The sequence below is a fragment of the Oryzias latipes genome, chromosome 18 (genome assembly GCF_053564925.1).
Source record: "Oryzias latipes strain Hd-rR chromosome 18, Olatipes_Hd-rR_3.1".
Taxonomy (NCBI): Eukaryota; Metazoa; Chordata; class Actinopteri; order Beloniformes; family Adrianichthyidae; genus Oryzias; species Oryzias latipes.
In genome coordinates this window covers 24,988,040-25,010,310 of record NC_136254.1, presented here as the reverse complement: position 1 = coordinate 25,010,310, position 22,271 = coordinate 24,988,040, and the positions used below count along the sequence as shown (strand labels likewise).

The window sequence follows — 22,271 nt, the reverse complement described above, 5'->3', positions numbered from 1 at the left end:
CTGTATTTGTAGAAACAGTTGTCATTTTTATTGCATTTCTGAATCTATGAAATCATTGGAAAATAGAATATTATGTTTTTAGCCTTCAAGATCTTACTGTAAAAAAAGGTTTGCTGATTCTCTGAGTCACTTAACATACTCTTGACACCTAACTTACCTCATACATCAAATTGACCCAGGAACATCATCTCTGTTCCTCACAAATGAACATAACAGGAGGGTTAACAATGTATTTATTTCAATTTAGTTCTAATATAAGACGCTGCGGAGTATAAGTCACACCCCTTGCCAAACTATGAAAAAAAGGGAGACTTATAGTCCGGAAAATACGGGTAGTTGGATTTTACTTCAGAGTTGTACATGTCTGGCCAATTCAGTAACTAAGAAGTAATAGTCTACTGTAAATCTGCCATAAGGGTCCTTCTATATCTGAATCCTCTGGAAGATTTCCATTAGACTGGTGGAAACACATCAGTGTCAAGTCTGAATAAACCTCATGAGAAAATCCTCTTTACTTGGAGACGTGCCTACCAAGAGGACAAAATGAAAATAAATGGATTTGTATCGTGTGCTTAAATACTCCTTTGCGACAGTGAATACAATTTAAAACATGTCTGTCTTCACTCCAGTGATTTATTACATAGTTTGCATTTGATCACTTTAGACAAACAATACAGTTTAAAAACTGAAAAGGATGAAAGACCTCTGGTGCAATGGAAATGGCTAAAGGTAAATGTTAAAACATGACAAGAAGGCGGGGCATCCTTGCATGTGGTAAGTGTGTCGTCTAGTATTTGTAAGGATAATGTAAGTTGCACGCACTTATAACATACGAGTAATGCTGTCGTTACACCAAACTGTAGTCCGGTAAAGTGTGTATACTGGTGCAAATGCTGCATGCACAAGTAGTCCAGGTGATATGTAATTACCCGAGGGATCCCTGTAGGATGTCCATACGAACTACTCTCTCAGGCCGCACGTAAGGAGTACGCACTTGTACAGTACACAGGGTTTAGAAGGGTGGAAAAAAAACAAAACTGTCCAACACACCTGCGTCTTATCTAATTCACTTTACGTGTTGTTTAAGTGTTCACTACGCCCAGAGACATGCATGCAGCATGCTCATATAAAAATTGTGCATGAACAATATTACTTTACAGGCTATATCCACCATATGGACAGTTGTGACTAAGGGCTTATTGAATAGGCGTTCTAAAAAAATAAAATAAGCTGAGATAAACAGAATTTTAGGATCAAATAAAAACTAATTTTTATCTTCAGGGGTTTGATCTCATTTGAAATTCTGTCTCTTAGGATCATCAATTCTAGTGGAGACTGCCTGGTTGTCAAGTGAATACTTTGGTTGTTGTGGCTTTGTCCTGAGCAAAATGGGTTCAGATAAAGTGGACTTCCTCAAAGGTAAAGTAGACTCACGTTTGATGAATATCTTAGTTGGCCAAATAAACCTTCATTTTTATCATTAAGACTAGAGAAATTTTTGGCTTTTATGTCCTTTTATTTATAACTACTGAGAATTTAGCAAACTAGTAAATCAGTCAGTACTACAAAGTAAAATTTCATCAGAAGGCACAAATACCACCAATCTCTTGTGGATTATGATTTCCACCACTACATCTCAAAGATTCCTGGTGGAACAGTAATGCACATTATCCGCGTTGCAACATCTAAAGATGTTCTGTCCCCATAACTCGATTAATCTTATGTAGCAAAGTGTTAAATATAAATTCCCAACGGTAAATGGCATCTATAAGTACATACAGTGGTGCTAATGCTTTGAAGAGCAGCCTTCCTTCTGGCATCCTACTCTTAATGTAGAAATCATTCATCTGAAGCACAAAACAGAGTCATCTATATTTCTTTTTATCACAAAGTATCATCTCTAACTTTCATTTTTTCCCAACAACAGGCCTCAAGAGAAACCAACACACAGAACAGACGTTCGCAGGAAGCTGGCGGAAAGACCAGCCGGCGCCACACCTACCCAAGTCTGTGTAATGTGATTTGCAGAACTGCTTTTGTCCACCGAAGCACAGCTCGAACTGAGGATCGTTTGGCCTGCGTAAGGTGTGTCCGTTCTCAAGGGCGGCAAAGGCGTCACAAGTATAGCGGTAGGTGATGAAGCCAAAATTGTCCCTGGTCCAGGAGAGAAGAATTAGATTGTCAGCGTAGCTGCGGGACGGCAGTGACTCAACAGAAGGGCTCGTCTTTGACGAAGATCATGCTATTTATATGCAAAAGAGAATCAATGAAAGCGTGTCTTTGGGCGCAGGAGATGCTCCTTGCCCGAAAGTTTTGTTGTTACAGCAGACAGTTTTGCTCCAGTGCAATCTAGACATTAAGAATACCTGATCCCCGCCCCCCCGCCCTATAAATTATCATGCAAAACCACACGCATGCAAAGTCCTCGGGCCTTACCCATCATCCCTCAAGTTCACTGCACATTCTTCAATTTCTCCGAAGACTTCAAAGCGGCGCTTCAACTCGGTCCGGGTGCAGTCGGACCTCAGTCGCCCCACATACACCACCCTCCTCTCCTCCTGTTTATGAGAAGTGACAACAGACCAGAAGCAAAGGTTTTTTTCTTCTCATCACATCTGTGAAACTGATGCTGATTTTAAGGAACTATTTCACTGCCTGTCTGTCTTTTAACTAGGCCGACTTTTTCTTAAATGTCTATTTTTATCTGTTTTTTACTTATTCGCGCATTTATTTATTTGTGAGCTATTTTTGAAAGAAAAAATGTCTGTTTTACGAAAGTGTCCAGTGGCCCTGAAGGGCAAAACACATCAACAGATCACTCAAGGCAAAAACATACCACAAAATTAAAAAGGAAAACATATAATATTGCATTATAGAAATCAAAACAAAAATCCTGAAAATATAACGTAAAAAAAACCCAAAAAATGAAATTCCAAAATATGAATCAAAATATAAAAAAAACATTTCAGGAAACCAAAGCAATTTCCAGAAATCAAAATGAAATGTTAAAAAAGAAAACAAACTGAGAAATTGGAAGAGGTCGGAATTATGGGACATCACTGACTGGATGATGATGTTTATTTGGTATAGAACTATCATCCAACAGAAGATATTTCTTTAAGCTTCTGGCCACACCCACTGTGAAAGTTTGGTGCTCAACTCTTTACCACAGTTCAGGTAAAACATCCTTCTGCTTTACCTCTTCTTCATCTAATCAGTGATGTCCCATAATACGTACCTGTTTTGATTTCAGGAAAGTACCTTTTTTCCTGATTTTTGTTTGTTTTTTTGTTTCAGGAATTGTATTTTAATTATTAAAATGCAATGTTCCTTGTTTGTATTATTCATTTTCCTCTTATAATTGTCATTGTGATCTTTATTATGTTTTTGCATTAAGTGATTTGATGATGTGATTTGCACTTCAGGGCCACCTTCGTTTGTTTTCAAAACATGGTTTTTGAAATCCTTGAATGAAAATAGAATTGTTCTGTAATTGTTGAGCTCTTTTTGAAAAAATAAAAAAATAGCAAAAAAATAAAAAGTCTGTTTTTACTGGAACAGTTTCTGAATACGAACGCCCCGTCACTCTACATTCATAGTGGTTTTCTTCTGTCTCTGTTCAGCTCACCAAGCAGAAGCAGAACCTTTGATCAAATAATGCCCCCTGTAAAGTTTGGAGCTCCTTTTTGAAGAATCCTCCTTATGTGAGTCTTAAAAAAGCAGGATGGGGACTCAGTTTAAAGCCAGAAAACCTTTTCATTTTTACAGGCCCACAACATAGAAACTGCTCTGATGGTTTGTTAAGGACCCACTCTGAAATAAAATTGTGTTTTTTGTGTTTTTAACATGTTCTTTTGGCATTTCTTCTGATAATAGAGGGCATATGTTAATTACTGAGTATTTCTTTATCATTGGGAATCAGAAAAAGGCAAAAATACTGTTGGAAAAAGCTTGTTGTGACGTAGAAGCTACAGACGGCGGGCCACAAGCTCCCTGCTCTGCTGCATTCTGATGCATCCACTTGTAGACGCAGACTGGAGAGAGTGCAAACAGATGGATGACGGGAAGTGGAGGTGGAGGTGGGCTTACTTTTTGAACCAACAACTCAGAGGTGAATTTCTAACAAACTCTTGCCGCTCTGCAGAAACTGTATCCTAAAAAAAACGTTGCAAGTTTTTGGATTTTGGCTAAAAAGTGCAGAATCATATTTAAAACACCGCTGGGAACATTTTACAAGAAGATTCAAAAGATGATTGGAGTAGGACATCATTATGAGTAGAAAAAAACCCAGATTTCCATGAACCGACCTGAGAGTCATGTTAGAATAATTTAGAAGCCACCTGCACCGGGCTGCAGTTATTGCTTTTGAGCATTTTAATTGCATTGGCTAATCATATAATATAGTTGAGTCCTGGGGCCATCGTCTACCTCTACTATTGTTTATTTATTCATTCATTTACTTGCCATTACTAGGGCAAGTCCACTGAGGCCTGTAGCAGCTTTGAATGCTGCTTTGAGAATAGCAGGAGCATGTATGTAAATGAGTTGCCTTGTGTTAAACTCAAAGTTCACCTTTGCTCATTCGGCTTATATTGTAGCTGAGAACAATACAATTTAACTCCGGATTACCGTTGTGCTTTTTCCATTCGCTGTGTTTGTTTGTTTTTTTTGTACTGCTTGAGACTAAATAAATGCATTTGCTGAATAAGAGGTTTTGTTGCTGACAAGTGATAAATAGGTGGTCTTTTCTTGACGGCACCCTGAGGGCTGCTTTTGTGCAAAGAGGGAAGCTATGGACGGGGAGGGGCAGAGCCAGAGGCTTTCATATCCGTGGCCTCCCAAACCTCGTCTGACAGCTCGACTGCTCATAAATGTTTGACTCCTTGGAAGACGCGTGCGTGCCGAGCCACGTTTGCATTGCTGCATCATTTAATGTGGGCTTTATCAACACGTTGTCGCAGCCTCGCCCCGCTGGAAGTCCTCAGAGACAAAGAGAGCGGCGATAAGGGAGAAACGCGATAGTCTGGATTTTGGAATGCACACAGAAGAAGGGGAAGGATCTCAACACAATCAATGGCCATTTCCTTTTTTCTTTTTTAGCTTATCTTCCTCTTGCTCTGCTAGTTTTCTATTTCCCACTATTTTAACGCTTTACCCCGTGGCGTGATTAATAGGAGTCGACAGTGTTTCCAGTCGACAGATATGTTAAAAATACCCAACCCAGAGATAAAGAGGAAGGGCCTGTAGCCTGAATCATTCAGGAACTCACTTTGTGCGTTTCAGCTGAGAGATGCTCTGGCACATTGAAGGGGGCTGCAGGCTGTCTCGTCCTAAATAATCTGTGTGCGTCTGTGGGAGGTTTCTGTGGGTTGTGCCATGGCAGTGATCAAATGTGGTCTTTTATCAGTGTTTGTGCGGGAAGATGAAGTCAAGCATCAAAGAGAAAAAGAAAAAAAAACTAACAGTGATGGTGGTGGGGTGTGACTCACTATGGCTTTTTGCCGTTGCTTTTCTCTCTGCTCAGCCCTTTCAAACTCCCGCTTCTCGTAATCCAGGCGGTACTCCTCCCTCTTCAGCCTCTCATGCTGGTACTCCTCATAGCTGTCATACCTGTGGAGGAGAAGATAAATATCTGGCATCAATCAACGTCCTCCTTTCCCCCCCCTTCCGTCCCTTAAATGCAACACTTCTGTCCGCGCTTATGAAGAACAATTGCTAGTATCCACCAAGGACTTGTTCCCCGATAGCTGAGAAGTTTGTTGCAAAAGCAAAGGAGATGGACGTGTTAATAAGATGTCTTTCCGCCGGTGCTATGATTACGGAGCCTGCAGGAGAGGCCCGCGGGAGCGCCGGCGAACGGGAAGAGCCAGGCAGCTGCATCTGTCAGCACAACTTCACATGTCATTACTTTCTGCTTAGTTAGGGATTCATCAAGAAGGAAAAGTGCTACTTTCTTTCCCCCCCTCACCACCACCGCTCCGGACCAGCACAAGACGTGTCCGTTAAGTTTTCTACTGATGTGCGACTCTCTGGCTTGTCGGGTGTCATTAGGCACGTGGGTGCCAAATCAGCTCGGAGCGCCGAGGCGCTGTCAGTACTTCTCTGCATACCAAATCGTCCCTTCAAACAGTGACTCGTGGAAAAACTACAGACAGTTGAAGATGCCTCACGACGAAGCCAAAGCATCAATTTAGTACGCAGTTTGAATAAGAAGCTGCAGGATTTTGATCCCTCTGTCACTAGTTCCTATAAAACATGATCAATTAAACATGTTTCCTTTGAATGCTTTGCTACAGTCCCCGTGCTGGTGCAGTTGTCTGAGAGGAAACTTCTTTTTTCCGGTTTTTGCTGGTGACAGGGGAAACTTTCTTTCTTTCATCGACTCTCTTTTTGTTTGACTTCACTTCCTACCATCAGAAATCTGGAGAAATTTGCAGGATATTTTACATTGGTTTCATATCTGAAAAGCAAATTTTAACCACATGTATTGAGGAGGATACTAAAGTCTCAATTTGATCATCATTTTGATCTATTTTAAAAGCATTCTCAGTGGTCTTTTATTTACGATTATGCCATTTTTAGCCAAAAAAAAAACCTGTGCTGTTTTCTAGGACATAGTTTCTGCAGAGCTGCATTTATTCATTATAAATTCCCCTCTGAGTTGTGGGCGGGACAGTTGGTACAGAGCCCACATTCACTTCCCATTATCCATTTAAAAAACAACGATGTGTGTGGACCAGCTAGTCTATAAGTGGAATTTGAATAAAAAAAATACTCAAAAACACAGTTTTAATCCCAATTTTCTTTCGCTTTGTCTTCCATCATCAGGAAAATGCTACAAGAACATGTTAAAAACACATTTTTCATCAGAGTGGGTCTTAAATATTTCACTTAAGTCTACTCACCTTGGCCTGCGGCTGAGAGGAGAGCGTGACTGGGGGCGGGGACTCTTGTGGGTTCTGGAGCGAGAAACATTCAAATCTGTGCTGTGACGCGACCTGACAAGAAATAAAATAAAAAAACGGTATTATTTTTTGGATTTGTTTTTTTCTCAAAAACATGTTTAATCTTTATTTTAGAACTAAACTAACATTTTGACACGGTAGGCTTTTACAAAGCAGCTTAATTCCACATCCTAAACAACTATCTGTGTTGCATAAAGAAGTGGTCAATAGTTTAAATCCTCGTGGCCTGGCTGTAGAGGTTGTACAGCTTGTACTCCTTGAGCCTCTGATGCTCAATTATTGAAGTGCTGCTGAAGAAGGAAGACCTGAATAATGGAATGACAGAAGTTTGAGTGAAGCAAAGGAATGCCAGTTCAAAAAAATAAAAAAAAAGGACAGAAAACTGTAGGGTATAAACACAGAATGGTGCCGTTGGAGAAATATTCAGTTAATATTATTTTTTTATTTATTTTCTGCTTCTTGCAAACTGAAAAAGTCCATGTGGTATTTTGAAAAGCTTGTAGATTTCTGCGTTCGATTCAAGGGCTTCAGGCTATTACAGCATCATTTGCTATCAAGTTGCTGCAAAGTAAAGAAAGAGGTTCTGAATAGAGTGATTCTATCAGCTCGCTGGAGTATCGTGACCTTTCAGTAATCATGTAAACACAGTGAATCACTGCAGTGGAGTCCTACACAGTGAGGCACTCAAAGAACCACTACTGACAATTTATTCACATCATGCTCTGCAAATAGTGTTTGTTCTTTTACCAAAACCTCCCCCGAACCCCTCGACAACAGAACTTTCCAGGGCCTCCATCAAAATCAAAGGGGAGCATGGGAAATGTAGTTTTTTTAGTGTTGTGACTAGGTTCCCAAAGCCTTGTGCTCTCAACTGGGAATAAAAAAAGGAGGTGGGTTTGCCGTGTAGAAAAAAAACAAAACAACTGCAGCTTAAAATAATCATCTGACAAAAAATGTGTGAAAATTAGTGATTTTATGCTTCTCTTTGCCAAATGTAATATACATTATGTTGAAATGTTGAAATGAAGAAAATGAAGTTTAACCCTGTAAAGCCCAATACATCCAAGATTTGACAGATATTTTAACATTTTAGGACCAAAGATGTTTTTTTTACCCTTAATTATAATAATTCTCTAGATGAAATATAAATCCTATCAATTATGATATATTAAGTGATTTGGTCATTTTTTTGCTCACAAACACAACATGGGTGTTCAGGAAGAAGGCACCATATTTAGCCATTCTCTCAAAGTCAATCACATATTTTTAACGCATTTTAACTGTATTATAAAGAATTATTTATCAACAAATGTTGCGTTCTTTTGATGCAAAAAATAATAATAATGAAAAGATGAGTTATTCTCACCATAAACTTGAAAATTTGCTACAACTGCCCCTAGTGGGATGAAGGTGAACTACAGGGAAGAAAACATGGTCCAACTTAATATTTTTAAGGAATGTGTGTCAAATATGAAATTAATGGTTATATAGGATTAAGTTTTAGACATGTATAAGCTTTAAAGTCCCATTTAAATCATCTTTTGATCTATTTATAAAGAGTTCTTAGTGGTCTTTTTTTAATTATGATTTTGCTGTGTTTAGCCTAAATCGAAAAACTTGTGTCGTTTTCTAGGACATAGTTTCTTAGTTCATGTGAAAATTGCCTCTGACATGTGGGCAGGACCGATGGTGCAAAACAACCCCACCCCCTCTTCCCCTCCCCGTTCCTAACAGCTCAGAGCAGGGAGCTTGTAACCTGCCCAGCATTTGTTCTTTTTCAAAAATAAAGTTTTATTTGAATTGGAGATTTCATTTATCTGCTCTTGATTCACAACAATTTGAATCAACACAAATTTTAAGCTTAATTTTCTTTATCATGAGATAAAAATGCCGGTAGAAGATGTTAAAAGCAACAAAAACATGATTTTCATCGGAGTACGTCTTTAGGGAACTTAAAATTCCATTGCGTTTGAACTGCATGTTTATAAAGTAGCTTAAGTGTGTGTGGTCTTGTGCTTTGTTTGTCATCTGAAAGTCAGGAGTCCACTGTATTTGAGTTATCCATCAGCTTAATCACATTCTAAGTGCTGTTTACCTGTGATTAAAGACATGTAAACATCACTCTGTGGGTTTAGTTTTAGAATAAGCCTAATGCTAGGAAAACTGAATTTGACATGTCAGTGGACGGTTCTCACAAACACAACAGCTTAAAAATGCAACACAAACACACAAAGGCAGACAGAGAGAGAATTTACCAGGAGGGGGGGCGTCTATCAGGGGAGCTGGACAGGGAGCGCCGGCGATACCGTGATGACGAGCTGCGGGAGCCGGAGTGGGAACGGGAGCGGGAGCGGGATCCGCTGGTGGTCCAGCAGAAAGGTCTATTGGGTGACAGGAGAAGGGAGGAAGGCGGGGAGAGGGAGCCTCGGGAGGGGGAGCAGCTGGATGGTGGGGAACAGGAGGGAGAGCTGGGAGAGCAGTCAAAGAGTAGGTCCAGAGGGGTTCCCTCCCAAGGGTAGACAAAGCGACTGTCACGGCCCTCGCCCAGCTCTATCTCATCATGGAAAGGCAGAAACCCTGTGTGCAGGTAGCTGGAGCCAAGCAGCTTCTGGGAGTAATAGTCATTTTCTCCCGCCACAGCAGGCTGAGGGGCTGTAGCCTTGTTCCGTTTGCAGTTCGCCTCTTTTTCCTGGCCACCCTGGCTGTGGACGGCTTGTGGGTGGTGGCCAAAGTGCTTGTTGAGCTCTGCTCTGATTTCCTGGTCGCACAGGGGCTTCCGGCTCGTGGCACAGAGTTGTGGTTGGTCCCTCATGGAGGCGGCCCCGAATGCGGGGATAGGACTGGCTTGTGTGAGGGTTTGCTCCCCCGAGCCCCTGCAATGACCTGCTTCTGCTTCCAGAGACACTGGAGTCTGCTCCTTAGTCAAAGGGCCAGGTGAAGCTGAAGATGGAGAAAAAGATGGTGGTGAAAAGGGTGCTGGCATGGCCGAGTCCTTACATTCCAGACGCCCGTTCTCTACTTTGCCAGAACTGGGCATTGAGGCATCAGAAGCACGTGGGGTAAATGTCATTTCCACTGTGGTCACAGTGGCTGTGCCCCCTGCCGCCTTGGAACGAGCTGATGCCTGGCAATAATCATGGTCACTGTGGCCGCGGGGACAGGCCCGCTTGTTGTTGCCAGGGCTGCGGTGCTCCTCAAGGCCGCCCCCTACTGCATATGGAGCAATAGTGTAAGGGAGGGCGGTGGACGCTTTGCTCAGCTGCGCGTAAAGCTCAGTCTGTTCGGGACCCTTCCTGGCGGGGCCCCCAGCTGAGGCACCCGGGGCCAGGGCCACAACGCAGGCGCCTAACTCACTCAACCTGCTTCTTTTGCATGTCAAGGCCGAGGAGGAACATGAGGACAACTTGGTTTTGAGAGATGCTTTGAAAGGATTCTCTTGACTGGCTTTGTGTGGGGGCGTGGTTGGTGGTGTCAGACCTGCACGGGGGAGGGAGAGGCAGAGGTTGTGTGGAAGCAATAAAATGAAAATAGAATCATAATGCAACCTTCCCCCTTGTATTCTCCATCTCCCATCTAGCCTTATTCATCTATAACCTCCCAGGTCAGTTTATGGACAGTGGACACAGATTCATGCATGATTAAAATATTCCCTTTTCGCTGGGCCTAATCCTATTTTATTGCAATCTTGACAGATTAATGTAATGCTTGGTGTAACTTAATACAGCAGTTCTTTAATACAGATGGCTTGCCATTCCCCTATTCTCTGACCTTGAAAAGATCAATTTTGAGAAGAAAAAAACAACAACAACACACAAGGATGGAAAAGGAAAAAAAAAGAAGTCAAGGTAATGTATCAGATGGAAAAAGGAAAATTAAGTGAATGTACTGTCTGCTTCTGTCTGGGACACAACCTCGTTATGGAGAGTTTTTCATAATTGAAAGAACAATTCTGAACCAAACACAGTTTTTCCAGAAGCTTCTGTAATGTTAATTGCATCTGAAAGTCCCACTCTGATCATGTTTTTTTTAAAAGCATCCTCAGTGCTATTTTAATCGTCATTATAATGATTTGATCCAAAAAAATCAATGTCGTTTTCTACGACATAGTTTCTGCAGATCAGCAGGAGTTCATTCGAAATTCACCTCTGATTTGTGGAAATGTTGGTACAGAGTGAGCCTGCCCTCATTTCGCCACATCCCTTTGTTTACACTGTCTCCCGCTAGCCCAAGAATCAGGCAACTCCAAACCTTGAGGGCCGCATCATACCCTGCTCTGGCATGTTCTAACTGACTGGACACACCTGAACCAGGTAGTCAGTCATGACTGGGGCTTGGATGTCTGGAAATCTTGCAGAAACACCAGCCCCCGAGGCCTGGAGTCGCCCATCCCTGAGCTAACCCTCTCACATCGCCAAGCTAACATTAGAGGTGCAACAAAAATGGTAAGCAATATCTGAGCTATCCAGCCTTACAGTTTGGAGCCAAATGCCAGCTTGGACGAGGACAACTAAGTTGCACATGGATCCTCAAGTGGATTCATCAAAATGGAGTGGAGCAGGGAGCTTGTGGCTTGATGACTGTAGCTTCTATGTCACTGCTACAGGCGTTTTTTCAATGATTTGAATAAAGAAATGCACTTTGAAGTGTAATTTTCTTCGAGGTGCATCTTGAAGGACGCCATGGTTTATGTTCAGTTTTGCAGACCTGGTGAGGCTACCATAGCAGGACGGATGCTGTGCAGGCAGGGAGAGGATTTGTTGTCGGTTTGACATTCTCGTCAGATGGCATCCCTACTGCTTTTGCCCTACATCCCTCCATCTCTTCCCCAGATTCCTACAGATTTATAACCAGACAGATGGCAGTTATATGGGAAGTCCTGAGATGAGCCCATTTTATAGCATTGTTAACGCGCTCACACAAACAGCCGCCGCCATTACTCTCATTCCCCCTTCCCCTCCCTCTTTTTGGGTCTCATTTTTTAGTTGAGTCTAGAGTTCTTGCCTTCCCCCCCCTCTCTTCCTTTTGTCTGCTGTCTTCCCCCGGATCAATCTCCATTTCCCTCTTTCTGTCACTCTTCATCTTTCCCCGTTTCCTTGCCTTACACAGAACAAATGTGCCCACACAAAGAGGCACACTTGTCACTAACAGTCTCTCACTGGAGTCAAACTCAGGCACTTTGAAACACCTACGCTTTCCCATCTTCTTTGCCATCCTTATAAAGCACATCACTCTTCCCTTGCCAGTGAATTGCACCAAATGACAGCTATTAGTATCAAATCCAGTGTTAGAATATGCTCTGGAGAGACGACTTGGCAAAGAGAGTGCAAGAGCCTGGCACATAAATTGTGTAACTTTCTGAAATGACTTGCTGTGTTTGGGATGCACGAGCCAATGGGTTATCATCATATTATCTATTATAGATGTGTAAGTAGGACTTCAAGCCCCCTTTTTTCCTCTGTCTCATTGCTCTCAGAGCTCGCGTCGTATAAAACATTCTGTCAAGTTGGGGAAAAAAAAGAGACAGGAGAAAGGGACAGCGGATGGGAGACAATGCCGGGAAAAAAAACTTCTGTTTCAGCAATGAAACGCCATCTGTCCAAAACAATTTGCGTGTGGGATCATAAACTAGCAGCCATTAGCAATAAGGGTGAAATAAATCAGAGTTGGATAAATATGTGCCTCTCAGTTGCAGGTGATGGATGTTGTGCTCACACAAACACCAATCATGGGAGAAAACAATGGAATACCAAAGTGAAAGAGAAGGGTTTTAAAGCTGTTCTTTTTTTTTTTCTCATGCAGCTACGTTGCTGGGACACCATGGAGCGAATAACAAGTCTTGGCTTAAAGAGTTGATCCGGCGGTAAGCTATGCAAATAGCAACACTCAGACCACCTCAGTGTCATGAGATACAGTAATTAAAGACAACACAGCAGCGCAGGATAAATCTATTAGTTTGGCAGAGATTAGGCCTGAACAGATACAGTACAGCCCATGGGGTTGTCGGTGCCATCTGAAGAGGATATTTCTTTATAGAAACTAGGGTGTCAAAATGCTCATAGACAAAGGTGTGCACACTTGGAAAAAAACTGAAAAAGAAAATATGAACACATTTTGTTATGTCTGTTTTAGATACGACTTTAAGTTACTGTCAAAAAAATACATCACAGGGTCATGAAACATCGATTCAACACAGTTCACGTGTGTACTGACTACCACTAAAGGGAATGTCACTGATGCATGTTTTATGAATAACCTTAGTAGGGGAAAGCGAGGTAAGTAGTGCCAATTTCTACTTAAAACGCCTCTAAAGTGAGGGAACTACTATACAGCCCCCAGGTAAATTTTGTGTATATAGTTTAGGATCTTGTGGATCCCTGGAGATAATCACTTTAAATCTCAAATAAACTTTAGGAGAAATATAGCTCTAGCAAAAGAAATAATAGTGTTTTGCCCCTGGCATGGGGCAATACACTGGAAATACACTGTGTGAAATTGTGCCATAGATGTTTAAGAGATCTTCTATATCTCACAAGGGATAATGCTGAAAATGTATTTAATCAATTGCTTTCTTGTTTATTTAGAGTTTCAAAAACATCACAGACCACATTTTTTGGTAATGCTGTATGAAAATATGAACTTTTGTTCCCCTATGATTGTATAAGTAAGTGTGGTGGGTGGTTTAAATAAAGATAGTTTACAACATTAAAGGCCAAAGTACTTCAACAATGGCAGGGCCATGTGAACATGTACTTAGAACAAAATAAAACATTTGCAATTCATCTGGATCGGAATCTCTTCACAGATTGCTGCAAGGGAAAGTCAGCTTATAGCTGCTAGCTGTACCACCAAGTTTGTGAGGTATAGGTAGCTTTTTGAGCACATCCTCTAGGCATGACTCCATTATTTTTCTCAAAATGTGAAAATGGGCTTTCCATTAACAGACCTCTTGAAGGTTTTCTTCAACATTCTCCAGTTGTGCCAGTGGGACCAACTCACCTCAACCCCACCATTTTGAAAAAAATGCCCCCCCCCCCCCCCCCACTGTTTTAACCTAGCATCATGCTCACTGCATAAACTTGTGATGTGGCTTACTAAACCACTAAGTTTTTATAATTGTTTAAACATAGCAATGAAAAAACCTCGGCCATAGAATTCTTACTGTTTAAATGTTTTTTGTGCTTTCCTCTCAAACCATCTGTCTCCCTTTCCTTGGTGGAAGAGTGAAATAGGTGCCTCTTCAAGTCACATTCTATGTCTGTGTTTTTTTTTTAACCCTTGTGATATCCTATGGGGTCCAAATGACCCGATCCTTACATTGACATGCTATCCACATCCTTGTGGATATGCCTATCTATTATCCAAAAAGGTGGATAAATGTGAAGAGGATTTCATGTAATCCATGGACACCAGTGAAGATCACAAATCATTGAAGAAAAAAGGTTCTAGTGGGTCTAGATGACCCAACTCCTAATGTTAAAGTGCCTAGGTAAGCTTAAGGGTTAAATAAGAGGGGTGGCACTAATTGCTCCACACTTTCTTATCTTTATTTTTTGGCATTACTTTATTAATTTCTTGTGGGGATCCATATTTTTGGAAGAGATTTCATAATTCTTTTATCATCAACCTTTTTTGACAAATAGGGACCTTTTCTTTTTTAACACCTAATGAGTGTGGTGGCATGTTTGCTACTCCTGTTTGCAAGAGGACAGACATGCCTGCAGACATCAATGTCCAGAACCAGAAATCCTCACCTGGAACCAGAAGCCCACCAATTTCACTCAAATCTTTTTTTAAAGCATACATTATTTAAGAAATGCATACAAACATAGATAAAAATAAAGTTTAGCCTTAAATTAAAAAAAGGGATTTATAAAAATATATATCTGTCAAAAAAATCATAACCCCCTGTTGTAACAGTAAAATCTTAAAACCTGTTTAGCAGTTGGACAGGACAAGTTAAAAACAAGTAAATAAAGAAGAAATTTTATTTTAACTGGTAACCCTCACACTTACGGTTTTAATAAAAGCTTTTTCAACAACTTAACACTTTGGGGTTAAGTTTAGGGTAAGTTGTATAAATTCCACTTCTGGCTGATGATGTCAGACACCATCTTGGTGTCTCAGCCAGGTCTCTCTCACTTTTTGGACTTTTTTCCACTACTCTTGGGTCTGAATTGATGTGCGAGTGCATTGTTTACACCAGGAGCGGAGGTAGAACAATTTATATGGAGTGGCAAGAGGGGGCAAAAGGGTGGAGCAGAGTGAATAGCCATAACAAATGAAAAGATCAAAAATATGAATTTTATTACAGTTTAATTATTATTAATGTTTTTATTTCATTTAGAAATGTTGCTATTGTTATTTTTGTAATGTGTAAAGAAGCTCGTATTGAAAACTTCTTAAACTTTGTCAATAATGGTACTAACATTGACTCAAAAGTAGGGGGGCAAGTGTGGGGCAAAGCTGTTTGTTGGGGGCACCAGCCCCACCCTCCTTTCCCCCTGTAGCTTCGCCCCTGGTTTACACCATCAGCTGTTGTCACTTGGCAACAACAACTTGACACTGTGGAATCGATGGAAAAAAATAGTTTTTATTTTCTATTTTTTATTTGTAAAAACAAATTATTTCCCTGCTGTGGCATCCAAAAAGTGGAATTCTATTCTATTTTAGCTTTTTAAAAATGAGCCTCAGTATGCATGCGCACTTATTGAATCAAGGTTTCGTGACAGTATATACGCCTGTAACCACATGATGTAGTTTTGACAGTTAACAGGGGAAATTCTGGATTCATAACAAAGACAAATCAGAATCACAAAGGACATATTTAACGTAAAACTAAATGTTGTTTTCAAACTTTTTGCAAAGTTGTGTCCAAAGTATTAATTTGAGCAAAACTTTGCAAAAGTTTCCTTTTGACAGCTATCTTACCCCCTAAACGTTTTTCTTTTTTTTTTTTTTATCTACCCTACATATTTGTGCAGGACATGTTGTGCAAGTCTCTACAACTACTACTACAACCCACCATAAAAGAATAAACTCATTTGCCTGGCAGCACTTGGCAAAAAAAAAACCATCACCGGGTTGTCAAGACACACCAACTGAACTATGTCCCCTAATAACTTTCTTCTGATTATTAATACTGACATTGTTATCTTTATTTGCATTTATTTTACCTGCGCTGACTGGGATTCATCTGTCAAATATGGCCTGAGCCTTAAAAGCTAATCTTTAACTACGATCAGGGCTCAACACCCCAAAGCGTCCAGACTAATGACTTTTCTGCAAATATTCAGTGGTAGATTTGCCCAGGATTGAGTCGTCAGGTGGACGGCTTTATTGGACCGTGCTTGTAAAACGGACCCGGTGGAAAAGAACGAAAACGCGGATTTGGCTATAGGTCAGCAGACTCGCTCGCGTGCAGCAAAACAGGAGGAAATATTAACCGTGCCTGATTGCCCCCGAGCATAACGAGTCCTGCTCTTTCTCTCCTGTGACCCTGAAAGCTTATCTACACAAAAGGGTTAAAAAAAACACTTCAAACAAAGTCAAAAGGACAGACGGATACCTGTTGGGGTTGTTTTTTTTTTTCTCCCAAGAAGTAGAAAGTGCAAAGGACAAACATGAGGTTAATACAAGAATCATTTCGCCTGCTGGTAAATGAATACCCAAAAGTCCCAAATGACTAAAGGGCATTTGCTTTACTTTTACCAACCTTTTTCTTTCTTTTTTCTTAGCAATTTTCAAATATGTAAGTCTTTTTGTTGGCTTTTTCCAATCTGCCACTCAAAAATAGCAGTATGTAATATTTAAAATTAATTTAATTTTTTCCCTCCTTACACTGTCTATGTTGAATCATTTAGCTGCTGATTCCGATTCCTTGTCACGTGTCAGCTGAGTAACCTGCTGGTCGGAACCCATTAAGATCTGATGAAAAGAAGGCATTTTAACTCTCCAGTATCCTAAGAACAGGGAACAATGGGGGCCTTTGCCAACAAATCACGAGGGGATCAGAAAGCCTAATCGATACTCAGGCACATAAAAGACATCTCGTTGTTCTTCACCTTGAACTCTGAACTCTACCAAATCTATCAAGATGCTGGAAATATAAGCATTAACCCATAAAGTGCAATTCATAATTAGTGGCATCAGAGGTTTAGGAAATTAACCCTTTAGCTTCAGCTCTAGTCTTGACATTCTTTGGACTACCTTCACTCTTCAGCCGTGTGAAAAACGCAATTCTAGCAGATTTGGTGTCTTTATGCAACGCTTTGCAATGATAACGTTTTGCCTATTGGGGCAAAGCTGATATGAAAATCTGTTTTTCTCCGCGTCAGAATCAGCTGATTTCCGTTGATCGCATAAACAGCTGAGGTTGAAGAACGTGTTATTTGGGGGTCGCCGGCGACATCTTCAGTGTCAAGGGGTTAAACTGTTGGCATGGAGTAAGCCTTCGCGCACTACCTGTCATCCATTGATTTAATGCATCCCCGCTAGCTCACAGTTCCTAATAACCTTAAACTAAGATTACTGCTGCAACGAACATGGCGAGCAATAATCCGAGCTATCCAGCCAAACAGTTTTCGTCAGATGCCATCTCAAACGTGGAAAACAAAGACATACATGGATCTATTTTTCCACAAGTGGATGAATCAAATGGACCAGAGCAGGGAGCTTGTGCCCTGCCGAATGTAGCACATACGTCACACTTACAAGTTTTTTTCAAACTGCATTTTTTCGTCTCCTGATTCACCACGATTTAAATAAAGACGTACTCAGAAATGTCATTTTGAGCTTAATTTTTTTTTATAGGTGTCCTCCATCAGGATAACAATGCCACAAAAACACGTTAAAAACACCATTCTCATCAGAGTGGGTCTTTAAAGATAGTGAAAAAAAAGGCGGTCTCACCTGGGGTTCCAGCAATCTCCACACTTAATGTGCGTTCAATGGTTTTGTTCTCAAAAGGTGATCCCTTGTAGTCACTGGAAGACAAAAAGAATTAAAACAATTTATTTTTGACTTTTTTGGTAGAAGACTGGTGAGTTTTTGTGATCAAATAAAATGGAAATGAGTTACAAGAATGCCTCCACTGAGAACATAATTTTTTTTAATAGTTTCTGCTAATATAAGTTTTTTTTTTGCTGTGGTTTGGTATTACGTCTTTGCCTAGAAGAACGTGGAAAAACTTCTCAAACTTACTTTGGAGACTCTGGGGTCAAAGGAAGTGGCAAGGTGGTTGGTTTGGCTGCAGAACACAAAGGAGCATGGGTAATTATTAATCTAAGAATGACACTCATGGCAGAAGAGAAAAGGTCCACATTCTGCAACAAGTCAATCTCAAATTGGCTCAACAAATGCATATATTTCTACAAAGACACCAATTTTTAACTGGACACTGTTAACCATTACATTTTTTTTAATTGACCCCATTTAACAGTTTACTCTCTGTTTACTCTGTGAGGCAGGATGGAGTGATGGTTTAAAACGACTCTACACACAGACAGAATGCGCTTGAGACACACACTGTAATGGAGTAAAAAAAAAAAAAACATTGCCACAAACAAGACATATGAAAGTGGGTGAGCCCTTCCCTAGACAATAAAGTCATAATTGCATGCACCAACAGCAGAGGAGGGGGGGAAAAAAAAGAAGGAAGGAAAGGAGAGTCAAGGAAGCTTGTGCAGTTGCCCGAGGCTTTGGCCGACTTGTGCTCCAGCTAAGCGAATGTGGCTTTGGTAGCACGATGGATGCACCCGGGCTCTGAGTCTAAATGTACATAATCAGCACACTCAGCTCAATATGCCAGATGGCTCAGGAATAAACTTAGTGAATACAAGATGTATAGCAGCAAGACAAGGCTCACCCCTTTTCCCACACCCTCCTTTTGGTTCTCAATAACACTGTCTTAGAATCTGACGGTAGCCTCTAGGACTAGCAAAAAAGCATTGGCGAGCAGGCTGTTTGCAGTCATTGGTGTTTATGTTCTCAGAATGACTGTTAGATTTAGGGGTTAGTTGCGGAATCAAACTTGGAAGTGGTTAAAGCAGGAAAAGGAGAAGAGAGAGCACAGATAAGGCCAGTGGGGGGGGGATGCAGTCATGATTACCTAACAACGGGAGGCCCTGGTCATCGGGGTGCTGGTTGAGTGCCTGCCTGTGTGGGTGCCCTTGCCCTTGTATGTTGCAGGGAAGGTTGGGCTCTGCAATGCTAGTATCTGGAATGAGCGGGCTCGGTGGGCCCTGTGAGAGCACCGCTCCAGGGCTGCCCGTGACATGGTCATCATCATCATCAACAACAACACCGTCATCATTCTGGTCAACATCGTCCCCATAGCCTCCCTGGTTTGTCCATCCCAGGTCCAGTCCAAAGCCCATGTCTAGGCCTGAATCTAGCTGACTGACCCAGCTCTCTAGGTCTACCATAAGAGGTGACAACGTTAGCCCCGAGTCGGGCTCTTTGGAAACATTTAATCTATGGTTTCCATGACCAGAGGTCCTTTTGGGCTCCTCGTTTTTCACTTGGGAAAAAGCCTGCCCTTGGCTCGCAGAAGTCTTACCTGCCAAAATGCTCTTATTTTTACGTAAAGGGGTAAATGTGGGTGGAGGGACGTAGGCCCGAAACTGAGAAGGTCTATTTTTGGAGGTGAGCAACTGGCTAAGCAAAGGGTGTCCCAACTTTTCCTCCCTTTTTTTAATTGTCACAGTGACGTGTTGTTTTGGTGCACGGCTGGCGTCGCTACTGTTACTGCGGCCTTGCCTGCCAAAGCCCTCACTAGCCTGAGTGGCACATGCAGCCTCTCGGCAACGCTCACAGCTGTGACTCGCCTCTCGGGGAGGGAGGGAATAAGAATGCATATACCTAATAAACCTAGCAGCTGCCAGCCGGCCCACATCGCCCGGCGGCCTTCCTTCTTCACTGGGAGGCCCGTGCTCCAGTTTGGGGCGGGCATGGCTGCAGGTGTAGGTTCTGTGGCCAACATGGGTGGAAGCACTCTCCAAATCCTCAACCTCGTCATCGTGACTGCAATGCTGCCACTTCCCAGCCCCAACACCAGCCATACTACAGTCACCTGCAGCCCGGCTCTCACCTCGCTGGTGATGCTGCTGCAGTGGCTGCTGAGATGGCAGAGCTGACTTCTTCTTTGTGGTGGTGGTGGAGGAGGAGGAGGAGGATATAGACGACAGGGAGGAGAACGAGGAGGTGGAGGATGAAGATGGCGATGAGGAGGACGAAGAGGCACCAAGACCCAATCCGCTCTTGTCTTTGCTACTAGCACCTCCCCAGGCGCTCTTAGGTTCACTGCCTTTGGTGTGGAGTAGGATGTCATCAGTGGCTGTTAGGTATTTTAGCAGCTCAGTGCAAGGCCGCCTCACCGGGCGGTTCTGTTGGCTGGAGCCCCCTCTTGCCTTGCCATTCCAGGGGCTCTCCGTCTGTAACAACAACAAAAAGACTTTAGAGACTTTTTAAACCGAAAGTTTCAGTTTATAACCAACAACAGAGCTAATTTAGGAAAAAGTAAAATAAAACTAGACAAAGACGGAGGCTAAACGAGTGGCTCAAACAGCCTTAAGCAAAGTAGTAGACTTGGGATGCAATGGTGGGAGTGCCGTCCGCCCATCATCCTAATTGCATGCCCCCCCCCCAGCAGCATCGCGCCACTCTGTACGTGCACCGTGTCCTCTGGGAGTCCTTATTCACTCTGCTCCAGAAATGGATGATTCAAAGACTCGATATGAAAATAGACTGTGAGGAAGGTTGACACACTGTATGTGCAAACATGGCAAGTAGAGGACACACAAATCTGTCTGCGCCAGGTTTTTTACCTCACACAAAAGCAAATTCGGATGCTTTTCATATTTAGAAGATTTTAGGTATTTAGTAAAGCATAACAAATGGAGATTAGGGACATTTTTGCCAAGCGAGAGAAAACAAGAGCTATATCTCTTATGTGGTGGTGACTGCATGATGTGGATTACTGAAATATGTTGGGTAAATGGGCAAAATAAACATGTAGTAATGGCCATAGTACAGGGGTAGAGTGGTCAACCCTTGATTGCAGGACCGCAGGCTCGGTTCCCGCATTGGATAAACAAAACAGACGATGAACAGATTGTTTGAGCTAAGCACAAGAAACGTGCAAGAACCAAAATCGAGGCACAGGTCGACGCTGGTGTGTGCACGCATACCTTGACGACGGCAGGTGGTGGTCTGATCCGATGGTTGCTGCTGGCTGCATGGTTCTGTGCCTTGCCACCTGTGTATTGATTATAGCTGAGCTGGGAGTTTGCAGGTGCCAGAAGGAGCTTCTTCAGCTGCAAATGGACCCAAACAGAACAAGAGAGGTGGAAGGGGGGAGGAGGGAGAGTGTGGGTTATGCAAATGACCATTTACTTTCAATTAGCCTGCGCCTTGTAAGAGTAAAATCTGTAAACTGAACCTGCAGTTGTGGGGAAAAAAAGAGAAAAAAATCAATTACACATTTAAAAGATGCGACAGCTGGAAGGAGTTTATAGTATGCATTAGAAAAAGTATTTTCTTCTTTATTGAACAGGTGTTTGTGTGTACACACAGCTACTCTTCTGTAATGTGATTGAATAAACAATCTCGTGCGTTTTACTAAAGGTCGTTTAGAAGAAACCAGCATGAAATAAATGAGCTATAACGTAAAAAAACACAACTTTTTAGGTCAAAGCCTTAGAAGTGCAGAAGTGCCCACATTTTGGGGTTGCGAGTGCAAACAAAAGCTCAAATAGTGCTGAACTGACACTTGTTTCCCTTTTTTGGCATTAAGATGACTTACACATGGGGGGGTTTAGTGGAAAACCACTAGGAGAGGCAGAGAAAAGACCAATTTTTGTATGTGCGTACACTACAGTATGGCAAAAAAAGATTTAGTCAGCCACCAATTGCGCAAGTTTTCCCACTTAAAAAGATAAGAGAGACCTTTAATTTTCATCAAAGGTATACCTCAACTATAAGAGACAAAAAGCAGAAAATCACATTCTTTGATTGTGTCAACCCTATTTAGCTTTGACATCAAAAGTTTTTAGCCTCATCACTACATGAAGGCATTGACTTTATCTCATTTACATTAGCTTAAGAGACACAGATGACATTAAGAGATCAGGTTTAAGCTTAATTTAGGTTAGGAACGTGCGAAAAAATGAAACAGGATCAACATTGACCAATCAGGGACTTGGCTTTGGTAGTGACGTCCTTTTCAAAACCAGAAGTGCCAAAATGCAAATTGATCACGAAGAAGAAATTAATAACAGCAGTTTGTGCCCAGCTGGAATTCTGTGACAC

The 22,271-nt window shown here is 41.8% G+C and overlaps 1 protein-coding gene across 13 annotated transcripts in view; it reads right to left on the bottom strand.

The window, feature by feature from the left end:
* The window catches only part of ppargc1a (peroxisome proliferator-activated receptor gamma, coactivator 1 alpha), a 422,123-nt gene that overhangs the window by 4,286 nt on the left and 395,566 nt on the right, over positions 1 to 22,271 (bottom strand). For 5 of the 13 annotated variants that reach the window (XM_078936425.1, XM_078936423.1, XM_078936424.1 and 2 more), the window contains exons 4-12: positions 21,152 to 21,277; positions 19,072 to 20,395; positions 18,165 to 18,210; positions 17,874 to 17,947; positions 9,221 to 10,442; positions 6,906 to 6,998; positions 5,490 to 5,610; positions 2,437 to 2,558; positions 2,003 to 2,154 (exon numbers count right to left, since the gene is read on the bottom strand). In XM_078936425.1, the coding sequence (XP_078792551.1) occupies positions 2,003 to 2,154; positions 2,437 to 2,558; positions 5,490 to 5,610; positions 6,906 to 6,998; positions 9,221 to 10,442; positions 17,874 to 17,947; positions 18,165 to 18,210; positions 19,072 to 20,395; positions 21,152 to 21,277 (3,280 nt within the window). The remainder of the gene's footprint in view (positions 1 to 2,002; positions 2,155 to 2,436; positions 2,559 to 5,489; positions 5,611 to 6,905; positions 6,999 to 9,220; positions 10,443 to 17,873; positions 17,948 to 18,164; positions 18,211 to 19,071; positions 20,396 to 21,151; positions 21,278 to 22,271) is intronic. The other 8 variants (XM_023965806.2, XM_023965807.2, XM_078936431.1 and 5 more) reach the window with 4 other exon arrangements.